We start from the raw sequence: 15292 nt of genomic DNA, 5'->3' as shown, positions 1-15292 counted from the left end.
CTTTCTTCGTAGCGCGCGAGCTATCGCGGTTGCCGTTGTTTCCGTCATCAGTCTGATGAGTGAGCCAGCAAGCGCTTTATGGCAGTTCGGGGGCGCGTCCGACTAGAGTGGAAATTCATAGCTCTCTGTCTGGGTGTTAAATGCGCAAACACTCGCTACATGGACCAAAATCTAGTTAAATCGTTGTTTCGCAGTCGCTAGCGGCATAGGCAACGAGTCGGGCTTCGCACTACTCAATTACTCTCTCTTCGCACCGGCAGGTGGCGCTACGCGTCTTGCAAAACTCTAGAGTCTGACGTCCATCCGGCAACAGGGTGTGGTCCATGTTTGCCGTACAGGTGGCAGTGATTATCCTGTTTAAGTTTCCGGCGGTATGCGGTTTTCAGCGGTCACGCCTGTTGCAGGAGAGTCACTCGACAAGGTTACGAGCTCGAAGCTGTGGTCAGATTCCTCGTTGGCGTTCCGTAATTCTCTTCGCACGGGAGCGGTATGTTGCAAAAGCCGCTTTCGCGATCTATCGTCGCGACGATAGATCGTTTTTTTTTTTATTATTATAAGTACTGATCCAGCTGCAGGGCACATGTAACCGACAAACGGAAGTCTCAGGAGAGCACCTGAGATTATAATAAAGCAGGCGGCGCAGGAACTCCAGGGCACCCAAGGAACAGTGGGGGGATCGAAGCTCGAAGCAGAACGGTACGTAGGTTGGGGCCGCCGAGGCAGGTGTGTGCCAGGGAGTGTTCGCCCGGACAGCTCCTCTGGCACGCGCAGGGGTGCCTCGCAGGGTCGAGATAGTTTAAAGGCACCTGCGCCCATGATCTTTATTTTGCCTCGGTGCAGTGAGCACGATTAACGAGAATAATATGGAGGGCATCCGGTGCAGTCGCGAATGCGTCATGGCAAATGTAGCTCGCGTCGCCTGGCGTGTGTAGGTTACTACACACGCGTTGGTTGTTGGTTGTATGAACTTTATGCATAATACACTTTGTTACGGTACCTTAACGGAATGGATCTAGAGGACGGCGTTGGTACATTTTTTCGTACCGCCCTAATCCTATACCCCCCACTACAAACACACACGCATCCCCCCCCCTTTTTTTTTATGTATACATACAATTCCTTGCCATGACGGATCATAGCCTCCTTTATTTTCGATGAATAGAGGAGGCTATAGACGGATTGACCAGTTCAAGTTGTCAACTTGTCAGTAACTGTCATAGGAATCACTGTAATAAACACAATTGCACGATCGGATTGTTTACTTTCATTTTTTGTTGTAACACTGAGGACTACATAGAACTTTATTTTGCATATGTGAAAGAAGTATGTGGATATCACGAGCTTAAAGCAATGTGCGATACACAGACAAAGCAGCTGCTGCAACATGAACTGCATTGAGGGTCACACAACACATACGTAATTAAAGGTGCGAAATATAGGGGGAAGCTTCAAAATACGCTCTGTAGCACTGCAAAGTATAACATATATTGTATGTGTACAATAAATGTTCAAAAGAACAATGCATCAATGTCCCATTTGCCTTCAAGTTTATTATCAAGTTCAAGTTTACTGAAGTTTATTATGAGCATATGTACAACAGGAATCTACTGACACACCCGCTGTCAAGGTGGCTGTTCGAGGTGTGCTGGCTGCCTCAGTGTAAGAAAAATAAATTGGGTGAATGTCGACACCAGTGCCACTGCTTCTTGCCTCTGACCTGCACGTGCCTCAGCGGCATATTTGTGCACAAGTGTGCTGGCGTGGCGAGGCGTAGGAGTCATCCGAGAGAAAGAGTATCGTTTACATGGAAAAGTGACTGTTCACATTGTCTGTCGCTTTCCCTCAAATGTTTCCTTGGCGACTAGGGTGACACACCCGCAGTCAAGGTGGCTGTTCAAGGTGTGCTGGCTGCCTAAACGAAAGAAAAAGAAAGAAATTAGATGAAAGTCGATACCAGTGCTATTGCTTCTTGCCTCTCACCTGCATTTGCCTCCACGGCCTCCTGGCTTGCGGAGTCTTTATGAGGGAGCTGCTGTGGCTAGGTGTAGGCATTGTCTAAGCAAAAAGAAAAGGCCATTCAAATGGGGAATTATGGAAATAAATGCAGTTGTTATGTCTGCTTCTTGCACTCTTGCCTAAAAGTTTTCAAACATAGTGTCCAGTACACACCAGCACTTTGACTGCTTCTGCTTTTTACCTGCAGGTGTTGCTGCGAGATCCTTAATATGGCTGCGTGCAGCATTGTAACACTTGGTGGAGGCATTTGAAGTGGTAGCTAAAAATATAAAGAATCATCCTTGTCTGATGAATGCTTTCAATTCCTAAATGCAGCGGTAACTATCACTATTAGTGCAAGGCCCCCCACATCTATGCGGCAAGTGCCATAGCTCGAAACTGAATTTTTCCTTTAGTGTTTCACAAGGCGTCTGATATGTCCACATTAGATGTGATGTGCTTGTTTTTATTTATCCCAGTGTGGAGAGAGCATCATTAAATTATTTTTTTATATTTGCGTGTCTTGTTTTTTTTTTTTGTTTATTTCTGAATTTATCAAGCAGCAGTCTCATGTAATGTAATGGCAATCAGCTTTTGTTTTGCAGAAAAACAACGCATTTCCTGACCCATTGTTTGACATCCCCTCACTCGCATAATTTTGCAGAGTATTCTACCTATATTGACTTGCTTGACCTCCACTAAAGAGTCTTGCATTTTCAAATACGACTCTTTCCTTAAAATCATTCGACACTTCTCATAATTTCTGTACCTTGGGCTTCTGATACTCTGCATTCACCATTTTTGCTTGTTTCTAACTAGAAATGTCTTCTTTAATTTAAAGCTTAAATTTTACCTTTGGAAGACACGGAAGGGCTTGCCATTGCATATCTGCATAAAAGGGAAACATGTTTCATTAATCATTTGCAAAATCCAATTGAAGATTGATGAATGCAGCTTGCAGTGTGATATGACTGAATGAGCCATAAAAGTAACTCATCTCACTTGGTAAATTAAAGCACATATTAGTGTGATGTAGGAGGAGGAGGAGTAGATTTTAATGGAGAGAAAGGAGGAGAGGTCGGCCTGGAGAGCGTGTCTCTAGCCTGCTACTCCTCACTGGGGAATGGGGAAGTGGGAAATACAGGGAAAGGTAGGTGGCGGATGATTATGATATGGTACAATGAGATACTATATACACGTTGTCTAATATGCGGATGCGCACTGGAGACGCAATACACTAAAAGTAATCTTGTCCATACAAAAAGTAATCTTGCCACAAAAAGTTTTTGCGCAAACACATTTCGCACTGACTACACGTCTCACAGCTTCTAGAGGCGATCGTCTAAACCAGTCTCACTTAAAAAGTTCAAAAGTGCTTTTATGGCACGTTGGGCACAGTCAACACTCCTCCACGCGCCCAAAAGCTTTTCTTCTGCAAAGGGGCGGGAGTCCAAGCTGTCAACTGTAGATTTGAGTTTTCTTCGTTCGGCCGCATATTGAGGGCACACGCAAAGTACGTGAGCTATTGTCTCGAGAGTGTGACAGACGCTACATTCAGGGTCCCGTGTTTGTCCAATCTTGTGAAGGTATCGATTGGTGTATGCCACACCCAGCCGTAATCGATGAATGAGCGTTTCCTGGCTTCTCTGCAACCGAAGTGGATGCCGGAATTGTAATCCAGCGTCAAGTCTATGGAGGCGCTCTTGGCGATGTTCGGGGTTGTCCCAATGTTGCGCCGTAGAAGTTTTAAGGGAGGTATGGAGCAAGGCGTTAATGTCATACCGGGAAAAATGAATTTTTATAATAGTTCCGTCAGTGTGCGCCTGTTTTGCTTCTGCGTCAGCCTGTTCGTTTCCAGCTATTCCACAATGGCCAGGAATCCACTGCAGCACGATGGTATGTCCGGAATGAGACGCCTCAGCAAGCAGATACATGATGTCATAAACCAGGGGACTATATGCGGTTCTGTCACTCATATAATTGCTGATGAGTTGCAGTGCTGGTTTTGAGTCGCAGAACACTGTCCACTTCTCGAGACTTTGTTGCAGTATGCAGCGAACTGCTTCTCGAACTCCGGTCAACTCAGCTGCTGTAGACGACGTCCTGTGTCCTATCTTGAACCGTTGTGCGATCCCCATTCCTGGCACAGTGTAGGCCGCCGCGGAAGAGGTCTGTGTCACAGAACCATCTGTAAAAATATGTTCGTAATATCCATACATGTAAGCAATGTATGATAGCGCGAAATGCTTGAGGCCAGCAAGCGGCATCTTCGACTTCTTCGTTATTCCAGGGATTGAGAGCCTCACCGTTGGCTTTGCCATTGTCCAGAGTGGAACTTCGGGCATGTCATACGGTTCGAAGTCCGACGGCAATAAGTCTTGCTGCGACAACACGGCTTCTGAGTAGGTGGACACAGGCCGTACGCTTGTGACGTTCGTGAGTGGATGGTTCCTGTGTCTAGTCAGTACCCTTAGATGCACTCGCAATGGCTCATGTTGCAGATAAACTCGAGCTGGCCACGCACGTGCCTCTGCAATAGTGCCCCAAGTAGACGCACATCGTGGTAGTCCTAGGCAAATTCTCAGTGCGCGAGCCTGAGCACTTTCAAGTGTGCGTACAGCAGTTGTACTAACCCGAGAAAGTACAGGCGCACTGTAGCGGAAGTAGCCAACAAAAAGTGCCTGGTAGAGCTGCAGAAGAGATGACTTGGATGGCCCCCATGATTTTCCAGACATATGTCGAATGATCTGAGTAAAGCTGTCTAGCTTTTTTCTTAATCCTGAGAGGTGCTTCGACCAAGATAAGTCACGGTCGATGATGACTCCGAGAAACTTGTAGTGGGTTACTGAAGGTATAATCTTCCCATCAATCATAACGGGGTAGCAGGCCATTGACTTTCGTGTAAATGCCATGGTTGCACTTTTTTCCGGTGAGAGCTGCAGTCCGCGACTGTTTAGGTATGCCGACGTTATTGACACCGCGCGCTGCAGCTTCGTTTGCACTTGTAAGCGCGTTAAGCTCGTGGTCCATATACAGATGTCGTCTGCATACACAGAGACCGAGACTGCGCCTGCGTGTTCTTTGACCAGTCCGATGAGAACGATATTAAATAAGGTTGGGCTCAATACACCTCCTTGAGGCACTCCACGATAGACGGGGTGGTTCTTTGTTTCCCCGTCTGGAGTTGTCATGAATATCGTTCTCTCTTGAAGATAGCTGGCTATCCATTGATGCATACGTCCCCCGACGCCACATTCTTCTAGGGCATTTAAAATTGCATCATGGAGAACGTTGTCAAAAGCACCCTTGATATCTAGAAAGACAGCAGCCGTTAATCGACGGCGACGATGTACAAGATACGTTACACTAACGTGGTGGGTTCTCTTGCTTATACAGCAAAATAATCGGTGCGCGAGAAAAAAATTATTTTTGCATACCCCTTGCACACACTGATTTAAAGAAAATGAGCTGGAGCTGTCCACATGATCTACTTATTTTACCTGCGAGTATGGTCAACAAATATGTGACCCAGCTGCTTAGTCGTATTTGAGATTATGTCAGTATTGCATATGTGCCTGTTGTCTAAAATAATTGAATTTTGAAAATGCTCGCAGGGATCTGATGTCAATCTTGTCATCGTCATCCTTATCTGCTTTGCTGCGCAACTTGACTAGCCAGATGTGGTTCATCTGGAAGGCCCCTATACCCGTGATGTTCTTGATGATGCCAGCTTTTCCCAATGGCTCTGGAAAATCTTCCAGCCGACATGGTCTTCTTGCCAGGTCACCGTGCAAAAAACGCATTGCTGCGTGCTTTCGCCTGAAACCAATGTTGGCAGCAAAATCCTATAATCCGGGGGTGCAGAAGAAAAACTGTCACCGCGACCAACAGCGGCTGCCTCGCACGGAGCCAGCCACCACGCGTCCGTTCTCCTCGAAACCCGAACATAGAATGAATAAACCACTGACGCATGTATCAACAAGTGATGTGAAACGCCCTTATGAATTTGTCGGGGGCATGAGACACTTTGAGACGCTTGGCGCTTTTCAAAATTTTCAATATTCAAGTGCTGGATAGTCGGGCACCTGCAAAATGCTTCGCACAACGTCGTTTTCCACAGTGGAGGCGTTAGAGAGCGGAAGACAAGAGAAAGAAAAAAGATTCAAAGAAAATGCAGCAGAGATTCCCAACCTGCATAAAGTTTCTCACAACCTGAAAAAGGTAGAACAACGTTCCGCCACCACAGTGTTGTTCACGGTGCGAAATAGGCTTTTGAGTTTCTGCAAGTCGAGCTGCCCTACGAGAATGCGCAAACCAGACTGCACTATGAAGCACAAAGACAACTACGTCACCTGCAGAAAGGGAGCTTTTTACAGAATTCTACTCTTTTGAGGAAGACATCATTTTGGTCAGGCCGGCAGGTGCTTGAATGCGCGTCTGCAAGAGCACAACAAAAAAGTCAGCAATATTGCTACAGTCGGCCAACTGGCTGTCGATTGTTCTTGCTCTTGTTCCCTAGTAAAATGGTGCAACCCGCTCTGTGGGATCGGCCATGAATCGGGCGGTGAAGGAACTGTTAGCATATAAAAAAAATAAATTCGGGTGAAATGAAATAAGTATCTTGCAATTGGGATTTAAAGTGTCTACTGTTACAGGTATACGAATAATCAATTACCTAGATATCAGTAAAGTTTCGTTCGTTCTCTGTTGTCCTCGCTTCACCGTTGGAACTTGAAGCTTCTCGGACGATGATCGGCAGTTGATCAAACGCAGGCAGGAAGCGATGAGGTCAGATGTACAAGAAATATTTACAGTTGAATTTTTCTATATACATGGCAGGTAAAACAAATACATTACAAACTTGAACAATTGAGAAACAAAGTCTCACTCTTCGACTGTCTCAATGACTGTTAGAGCCCAGACTCGTTTTAACGTACATAGTACGGAGGCTCACTGATCTATCAGCAATCCTGATTTCAGCCAAGTCTAACGTACATGGTACGGAGCCTCACTGATCTATCAGTAATCCTGATTTCAGCCAAGTCTAACGTACATGGTACGGAGCCTCACTGATCTATCAGTAATCCTGATTTCAGCCAAGTCTGGGGGACAGCATGTCGTCCCGATTTTTATAGCCCAAATATACAAAGAAAAAAAGGCGGTAGGGCCGTTGGCCCGTCCCACAGGTTCAGTTGCCAATCAGAGTCAACCGTTTGTTAAGCCACAACCCAAAGGGATGGGCTTACTCTTAAAAATAAACATATTGAAAAACAAAGCTCTTTTCCTTCTTCCCCAAAACTCCGTTGCCCTCTCGTTTCTACGTAGTTAGTGACGGGCTCAGCAAAACACGCCAGGCCCGAACAAGTTATCGCTAGACCGCCTCAAATCCCAACGGCGTCTAGGCCGCAAATGTCTCGGAAGCAGGGGCATCGACACCACGTAGTGCCGCTGTACTCAAAGTTCGGCCGTGTGGGAGACGGATGGCCCTCCTTGTCCTTCAAACTTATTGTCTACAAGACAAAGTTCTCCGAGTGCGCGTTTACAAGACGCCGCCGTCCGAATCCACTCTCCACGTGTGCACCGCATCCCTACAGCGTGCACTGTAAGCTGGCCTTCGACATCACACAGGCAGTCGCACCCAACAACAAGACTGGCGATTGCGTTCCGGACGCGCGGCACGGGGTCAAGGTTGCTAAGCCCTTCTTAACCTCGGCGGCGCCTCCAACTAGTCAGGTACTCGGGCGCCAGAGCCACAATACCGTATACAGCGGTCCCTTTCAAGGCTGGTCTGTGTGGACTTGTGTGACCGTCGGCGAACTGCCAACACCCTGCGCACAATACCGACTTCCCGGAATCGGCACTCGCCCTCCTGGCGCCTGCCGCGACGCGTCACCCAACACCGCGCGGTCCGTGACCTCACATAACACAGAAACGGTTGCCCCGCTGACATGGGGGGGGGGGGGAAGTGAACCCCCTCTCTATACACACAGCACGTGGCCGATTCGTCACACTTAAGAACACGAACAATCAGAGCGACCTTACAATATCTTTTTGAATTTTGTGAACATTATCAGACTTTTGAAGAATTCTAACATGCTATTCGTTTTGTTTCACGCAGAAAGATGCAGAAGGCTTTACAAATGTTCCTCTGGCTGTAACCCAGTACGGTAGCCCTAAAGGAAGGAGTTATAGGAAGAGTCAAATTCAAGCCAAGCTTTTGGAACGGTTCTTCTAAAAATCTTTTTCGTTGAAGAATGAAACTGCGGTATGTCAAAAAGAAGTGTTCCAGAGATTCACTCTCTTACCTAAAGGGCACAAGGGCGATATAGCCAGACCAGACCTGTCGAGGTCAGTGGGGGGACTCGGCACCGTAGTCTTGTAATTATTACTTCAATTTTTCTAGAGAAGCACCATTTGTTGTTCCAAGGAAAACTGAGATGCGGGAAATCAGATGTTGCCAATGATGATTGAGCGAACTTATTTGTAGCAGTACATTTTCTGAATCGCGCCGCAGCGATGAAAGCTGACGAAGGTAAAATGGGGATTATAGGATCATCGTAGGGATGCTATTTCGAGTGTATCTGCATATTAGTTCAAGGCACAGGCAGCTTGCCGTCCTCTTTCTCATTAGAATGATGTCGTGTATCGCCATCGCAACAGTTTAACCACGGAAATCGTAGAAGCTACCGATAAAAAAAAATTAATTATGGGGTTTTACGTGCCAAAGCCACTTCCTGATTATGAGGCACGCCGTAGTGGAGGACTCCAGAAATTTGTACCACCTGGAGTTCTTTAACGTGCACCTAAATCTAAGTACACGGGTGTTTTCGCATTTCGCCCCCATCGAAATGCGGCCGCCTTGGCCGGGATTCGATCCCGCGACCTCGTGCTCAGCAGCCTAACACCATAGCCACTGAGCAACCACGGCGGGTCTACCGATAAAGCCGTCAGTGGCTTTATCAAAAAAAGAGCTTGAATTCTTGACTTAGTCTGCACGTGGTATAGCGTACCTTCGTCTTCTCTGCAGATTCGGATGGGTGTGCATATACGCTCAGGATCCGTAATGAAATCTTAGTTGAAAGTTAACGCATGTCCCGTCTCGACTTGTCCCTCTTCCTTACTGCGCTATGTTGCTTGCATATACCAGGCGTGGGACCTGCACACTTTCTTTTTCTGGGGTACTAGCAGTAAGCAGTCGAAAAGAAGGAGAAATAGATATTATTGTAACGCTGCGGTCTAGATCCAGGATCCCCTAGCGGAATAGTCCAATGCTCTCTATCATGTCGGCGAAGCCTTCTTTGCGGCGATGGATGCAAACACCTCGAGGCAATATGCCGTGGTCTGGCGAGGCCATCCGTAGACATTGGGTTTAAGTGGCGGCACTCTTTAATTAGCCTTGGTTGTTCACACAGCTACGATATTGCACCGAGATCACCGTGCTCCCGAAGAACGGGAATCCGCTTGAGAAAAGACAGCCCTGCGATTGCTCTCCCGACTCAAGCCTGGCCGACTGCTCAGTCTGTCGAACCTGAACACAGCTGGATGGCATATGGCGGCGAGTCATCTTAGTGAGCGTACCGCCACTGTGCACCCAGCGCGCAGTCGCATAGCTGTCGTCCGGTGCGATTTGCGAATGGCGAGCCCAAGCGGCATCCGATACATGGCCGCTGCACCAATCTGTGAAGCTTACATGTTACTTACCTGCGTGCAATAGTACTTGTGAGTGCGCCACCCGCAAGACGGAAATTTGTCTTGTTTTGTGTGTCTTCGTGAAACAAAGACGACATTTTAAGGTTCCAATGCTCCGGGTTATGTTTATTGCACTACTGGGAAGATGATCGTGCCCTGCGGAGCGGTGCGTGTAGCTGTAGGTACGGAGACATCGCTAGAGCGAAAGCATTTCGAGAGGTTTTTCGTAAGTTCCATTAACGCACACTTCTTTATCAGCATTTAGTATCGGCCTTTTTCGAACGTAAAAGTGCATGGCAACAAAAAAAGCTACGCACAGCAAGACCGCCACGAAACATACGTAGAGGAACAGGTTCGGACTGTGGTCTAAGAACTGACCCACTAGAAGGGGCGGCGACAGCGCGCCGATGCCTGCTGTGATTATGACGACGGACATCATCTTGTTGCTCATGTTAACGTAGGCGACAGTCCACGCGACTGCGGCCGCGTACACTGGACCTTGGCCTACGCCCGTGAGCGCGCTGCAGGCCCAGAGCACCGCGCTGTTGCTGGAGCCCCATACCAGGAACACGGCGGCCGTGACGGCGATGATGACGTGAGAGAGCACGAGCATCTGAAAAGGCGACAGCTTCACGGTGACCAGCGCGGCCGCCAGGCGGCTCGCCGCGAAGCAGAAGAAGTAGACGGCCGCGACGCGAGACGCCGCCGATTTGGACAAGTGCAGCTCGCTCTTGACGGCGAACGCGGTGAGCATCTGGGACGACGTGCACTCGAGCGCCACGTAGACGCACACGTACGCGCTAAGCAGGGCCAGCATGGTGCGGCTAAAGCGCACGTTCTCGGGAGACTCCTTCCTGCATCCGACGGTGACATTTCCTTCCTGGGGAGGCTTGGTGTCGGCGTCGTCGATCAAGTAGAGCGCCACCATGGCAACGACCAGGGCAAGGTGGAAAGCGCTGGCTATGCCGAACGCGTAGTAGACCCGGCTCCCCTCGCGTCCGGTCAGGGGCTCTGACGGGCTGTAGCCAGTGTCGTTCAAGATCAAGTACTCGCTCAGGTTGGTGCCCGTCTGATTCAGCAACGAGCCGACGTGACCCGTGGACAGGAAGGGCTCGGCGATGAGCGGTGCCACCATGCAGCCGACGCCGAAGGCCAGATGAAAGACCTGCAGCGCCGGACTGCTGTTCTCCGGCCACAGGTTGATGATCCACACATTCGCGCCTGCGCAGTGTCGTTCGTTAGCTTTAGTTCAGCTATAGCACCAACGTGGGCCTCACCGGTGTCGAAGGCACCCGAGCTGATTCCGCCGAAGAAGACCATGACGAACGCCAGTGGCAGGCTTCCACTAAGCGGAATCATGAGCACCGTCACGCAGGCCAGCACCATCATCAGTATAGACATGGTCTGCACGTTGCACGTGTCGTACAGCTTGCCTCCTGAAACATGCATCGACCGAAACACGGCTGTGTTTGCGCAAACTCGCGGTGGTTGACTCCAAGGAACGCGGTTCTTAAACTTTGTTACGCGTGAATGTTTGTCCACAGCGCGTTCGTTACGGTCGAAGATTACGAACCAATTTGATTTAATATTGGTTAGCTCATAAAAAAGGTTACTTTCTCCGCGAGACTCACCTAGTAGGGAGCCGAGCAGGCCGCCGACGCAGCGTGCGGTGATGAGGTGCGACACGCTTGATATGTCCGAGTCGTATATCTCGACCAGGTCCAGCAGCGCCACGCCAGTCAAGGCCAGGATGAGACCCTGTACGCAACACACGACAGCCCGTTCACACACAAGTCTGCTCCATGTGTGGGCGAAATTCGCGCTCACCTCCGCTTAACTTCAGCGGCGCCCGTCAAAAGTAGCCTGGACGAATAAATAAATTGGCCCCGGGGCTACTGAAAATTTCTAGCAGTGGCAATGGCAGTCAATGAAAGGGTACATTCACGACTGCTTGAGGTAACTTAGCCCACTGTTAGGTTAACGGTCAAATGCATGTAAATAAAACTGCCAAGATATTTCCCGCCGCTCTGACTACTTTCTTTTTTATTTCTTTGTTTTACAGACTGGGGATGGGCGTATATCTTGAATAACACTTTTAGCGCTGCCAGACGGCTGCTTATGTTAAAAACTATAGAGCAACTTTTGTAGCCGCAATGGCGCTCTAGAAGAAGTACCTCACTACACTATACGATGATGCGCGTATTCTGTAAAGATATATAGCTGCCATCAATTCTGATAGCTTTCCTAATGACTTTATCTCCAAGGCGAAATTCCTTCTCATGGTGCTCCGTTGGCCTTCCAAGAGCATTCGGCAATATTCGCGCATGCAGGAAGCGTGTCGTGATGCCCAGGGAATGTGCGTCATCAATTGAATAAATCTACGAGAGTGTAAAGCGGCATGTGATGCACGCGCCTTGAGTAGTGAATACGTTGAAGGTATTCGGCTGCCCTGCTTTTGTTGAACTGAGCAGCAAATACTCCACGATTTATTGTATTCCGCTATATGCGCGTTTTCTTTTTTCACATGTAAGGCGTTTGTGCCAAAAAACACCAGCAGACACTGCACGGCCCAGTGTGCAAGATGTCCTCTATTTGCATAAGCGCGTCGCAAAGCACTACACGTAGGGAAACAAAGGCGATCCCTGCACCACAGCGCTCACCATTCCCAGGCAGCCCAGGCTGAGGTTGCAGGTTCGGCCCAGCTTGAGCCACAGCTGGGCGCGCGGGGACAGCATCCTTCTCGCGTCGGCACGATTCCTGTCGCAGCCAAGGCATCCACGTTTCAGGTACGGCGGTCAACTCTTTCTGTCGGGCTGGCCGTGGGACGACCGGTCATTCAGTCGCACGAAAGCAGAAAGGCCTGACGTGGCATAGTGGTTATCTCTGAGCTATCTCCTGTCACGATTACCCCCAATTAGAGGGCTGCTAAATATTGCGCTGTTACGACAGAAATGACAGTATAAGTGAGCCCGTGCTTTCTTTTCTCCATAGCCCCGACATTTTTTTTTTTCTGCCTGATGTGCGAACAAAAGCTTCAGGCCTCGCAATTCTTGCAAAGACACAATTTATACAGGTTGTCCCAGCTAAATTTAGCCATGGTTTAAATATATGTCGATGCACTCTAAGACGACGCGACCAAATACATGTTGCTGTCTATTGTATGGAGTAAGTCGCACTATTTTTTGTATTCTGCTTAATTGCATAATTCGTCAAGATTAATTAACCAATCAGCCTCCCTATATGGCTTTCAGATTATGAAAAGGCATTTGATTCACTAGAGATACCAGCAGTCATAGAGGCATTACGTAATCAAGGAGTACAGACCGCTTACGTAAATATCTTGGAAAATATCTACAGAGATTCCACAGCTACTTTAATTCTTCACAAGGAAAATAGGAAGACAACTATAAAAAATGGGGTCAGACAAGGTGATACATGCTCTCCAATGCTATCCACTGCGTGCTTGAAAGAAACATTCAAGCTATTAAACTGGGAAGGCTTAGGAGTAAGGATCGACGGCAAATATCTTGGCAACCTTCGGTTTGTCGATGACATTGTTCTATTCAGCGACAATGCAGACGAGTTACAACAAATGATTGAGGACTTTAACAGAGAGAGTATGAGAGTGGGGTTGAAGATTAATATGCAGAAGACAAAGGTAATCATGAATAACCGGGCAAGTGAACAAGAGTTCAGGATTGCCAGTCAGCCTCTAGAGTATGTGAAGGAGTGCGTTTACCTATAGGTCAACTAATCACAGGAAACCCTGACCATGAGAAGGAAACGCACGGAAGAATAAAAAATGGGTTGGAGCGCATACGGCAGACGTTGTCAGCTCCTGACTGGATGCTTACCATTATCATTGAAAAGGAAGATATACAATCAGTGCATTTTACCGGTGCTGATATATGGGGCAGAAACTTGGAGACTGACAAAGAAGCTCGAGACCAAGTTAAGGACCGCGCAAAGAGCGATGGAACGAATAATGCTAGGTATAACGTTAAGAGAGAAAGAGAGCGGTTTGGATCAGAGAGCAAACAGGTGTAGCCGATATTTTAATTGACATTAAGAGGGGAAAAAAATGGAGCTGGGCAGGTCATGTAATGCGCAGGTTAGATAACCAGTGGACGATTAGGGTTACAGAAAGGGTGCCAAGAGAAAGGAAGCGAACTCGAGGGTGGCAGAAGACTAGGTGGAGTGATGAAATTATGAAATTCGCGGGCGCTAGTTGGAGTCGGTTGGCGCGTGGACAGGGGTAATTAGAGATCGCCTTCGTCCTGCAGTGGACATAAAATAGAATGATGATGATGATGATGATGACGACGACGACAAAAAATGGTGACTTACTACATACAATAGTCGGACACATGCATTTGGTCGCGTCGTCTTTCAGTGCATCGGCATGCTTTTAAACTGTGGCTAAAGTTAGCGGGGACACGTGACGCGCGTGTGGTCGTGCTCCTGCAATCTGGTCTCCAACACACCAGCGCACGCGAGTGGAGATCCACAAATTTGAACGTTCGCTCAACAAACCACTGAGAGTCCGGGCAGCTGACATAAGTCTCCGGGACATGCTGTAAAATGGGGGACACATGCTCTCCACTCAGAAATATAGAAACACAGCTTAATAAAACCTCTTGTGCAAACTTCTGCTGAGGACACGTACTCAGCAGCAGCGGCAACGTGCCGTCTCGGCCCGGTGCTAAAAGGTTCTTCATACTTGCAGGTCATTCTAACCGTTCTGTACTTACATTTAATCACACCTGTGGTTGCCGCTGCCGCTGAGTATTTCTTGTATTTTGCGACATATATTCTTTCTGTGAACTGTGTCTTGTAACAACGTCAAAATAAAGCAAGGACAAATGCCTTGTGGAACAGCTTGACGAATTTCGCAGAGAGCTGCGTCTTGAAATTCGCTCTCCCAAGGAGAGTGCCAAGTACTGCTCGGATACTAGTGACAGTGTATCCGAAATTCAAAAGAATGTTAAGGGAGCTAAAGCTGAACATGAAGAAACTCGTGGATAAGAACACGCAACTCGAACACGAAAATCATACTCAAAATTCAGATAAACGAGCTAGAGCAGTAGCAAAGACTAAACGACATTGAAGCAAAAAAGGTCTGTCTGATATGGCTGCAATGAAATGGCAGCTGTCAAGGCAATTGGCCATAAACAAGGTGAAGTCATTTCTGGATCGGGTATTGATATTTGTCACAGCGTCGAAACCCCCAACAATAGGGTGAAGAACCGCATTGTGCGCTTTACGCGTCATTCCAAGCGCAATGCTATTCTGACAAAAATCCCGGAAAGAGCGGCTGACTACTCAGTCACTTGAGTACCGTAACACCGAAGAATAAACAGCTGCTCATTTTCCCCAAAAAAGTCTGTTGGTTGGAAGTAGGTCTGGAGCAGTAAAGGAAAAGTGCTTGCGCGCCGAAGTGATTCGACGCCTGTATTGCGCATCGCATCGATGACATATGTAGATCGCATGATTGCAAACGGTCCGCTCAAAGAAACTGATCATGGAAACGCATGAACTGCTCGTTTGTTTTGTTTGTGTTTTTCTGAAGTTTCTGCATTCTTGCGTCGGTGATGTCTGCTCTAGACGC

The 15292-nt window shown here is 48.0% G+C and overlaps 1 protein-coding gene and 2 long non-coding RNA genes across 7 annotated transcripts in view; 1 reads left to right on the top strand and 2 right to left on the bottom strand.

Annotated features, from left to right (window-relative positions):
- Positions 1 to 356: 356 nt before the first annotated feature.
- Positions 357 to 5977, top strand: LOC140214276 (uncharacterized). The gene is made up of 2 exons (XR_011891259.1): positions 357 to 487; positions 5610 to 5977. It is a non-coding gene; the product is annotated as an uncharacterized lncRNA (long non-coding RNA).
- LOC126539374 (uncharacterized) lies at positions 2028 to 8106 on the bottom strand. Its single transcript, XR_007601288.2, has 3 exons — positions 6671 to 8106; positions 2849 to 2883; positions 2028 to 2055 (listed from the first exon to the last, which is right to left on the bottom strand). It is a non-coding gene; the product is annotated as an uncharacterized lncRNA (long non-coding RNA).
- A 1683-nt stretch (positions 8107 to 9789) lies between these two features.
- The window catches only part of LOC126539335 (sodium-dependent glucose transporter 1A-like), a 212214-nt gene continuing 206711 nt past the window's right edge, over positions 9790 to 15292 (bottom strand). For all 5 annotated transcript variants that reach the window (XM_055075584.2, XM_055075583.2, XM_055075582.2 and 2 more), the window contains 4 exons: positions 12345 to 12441; positions 11316 to 11442; positions 10962 to 11120; positions 9790 to 10905 (listed from right to left, as the gene is read on the bottom strand). In XM_055075584.2, coding sequence (XP_054931559.1) covers positions 9881 to 10905; positions 10962 to 11120; positions 11316 to 11442; positions 12345 to 12419 — 1386 coding nt within the window. In that variant the 5' untranslated portion in view covers positions 12420 to 12441 and the 3' untranslated portion in view covers positions 9790 to 9880. The remainder of the gene's footprint in view (positions 10906 to 10961; positions 11121 to 11315; positions 11443 to 12344; positions 12442 to 15292) is intronic.

This window comes from Dermacentor andersoni, chromosome 11 (genome assembly GCF_023375885.2).
Source record: "Dermacentor andersoni chromosome 11, qqDerAnde1_hic_scaffold, whole genome shotgun sequence".
Classification (NCBI taxonomy): Eukaryota; Metazoa; Arthropoda; class Arachnida; order Ixodida; family Ixodidae; genus Dermacentor; species Dermacentor andersoni.
This window is presented reverse-complemented; position numbering and strand designations above follow the sequence as displayed.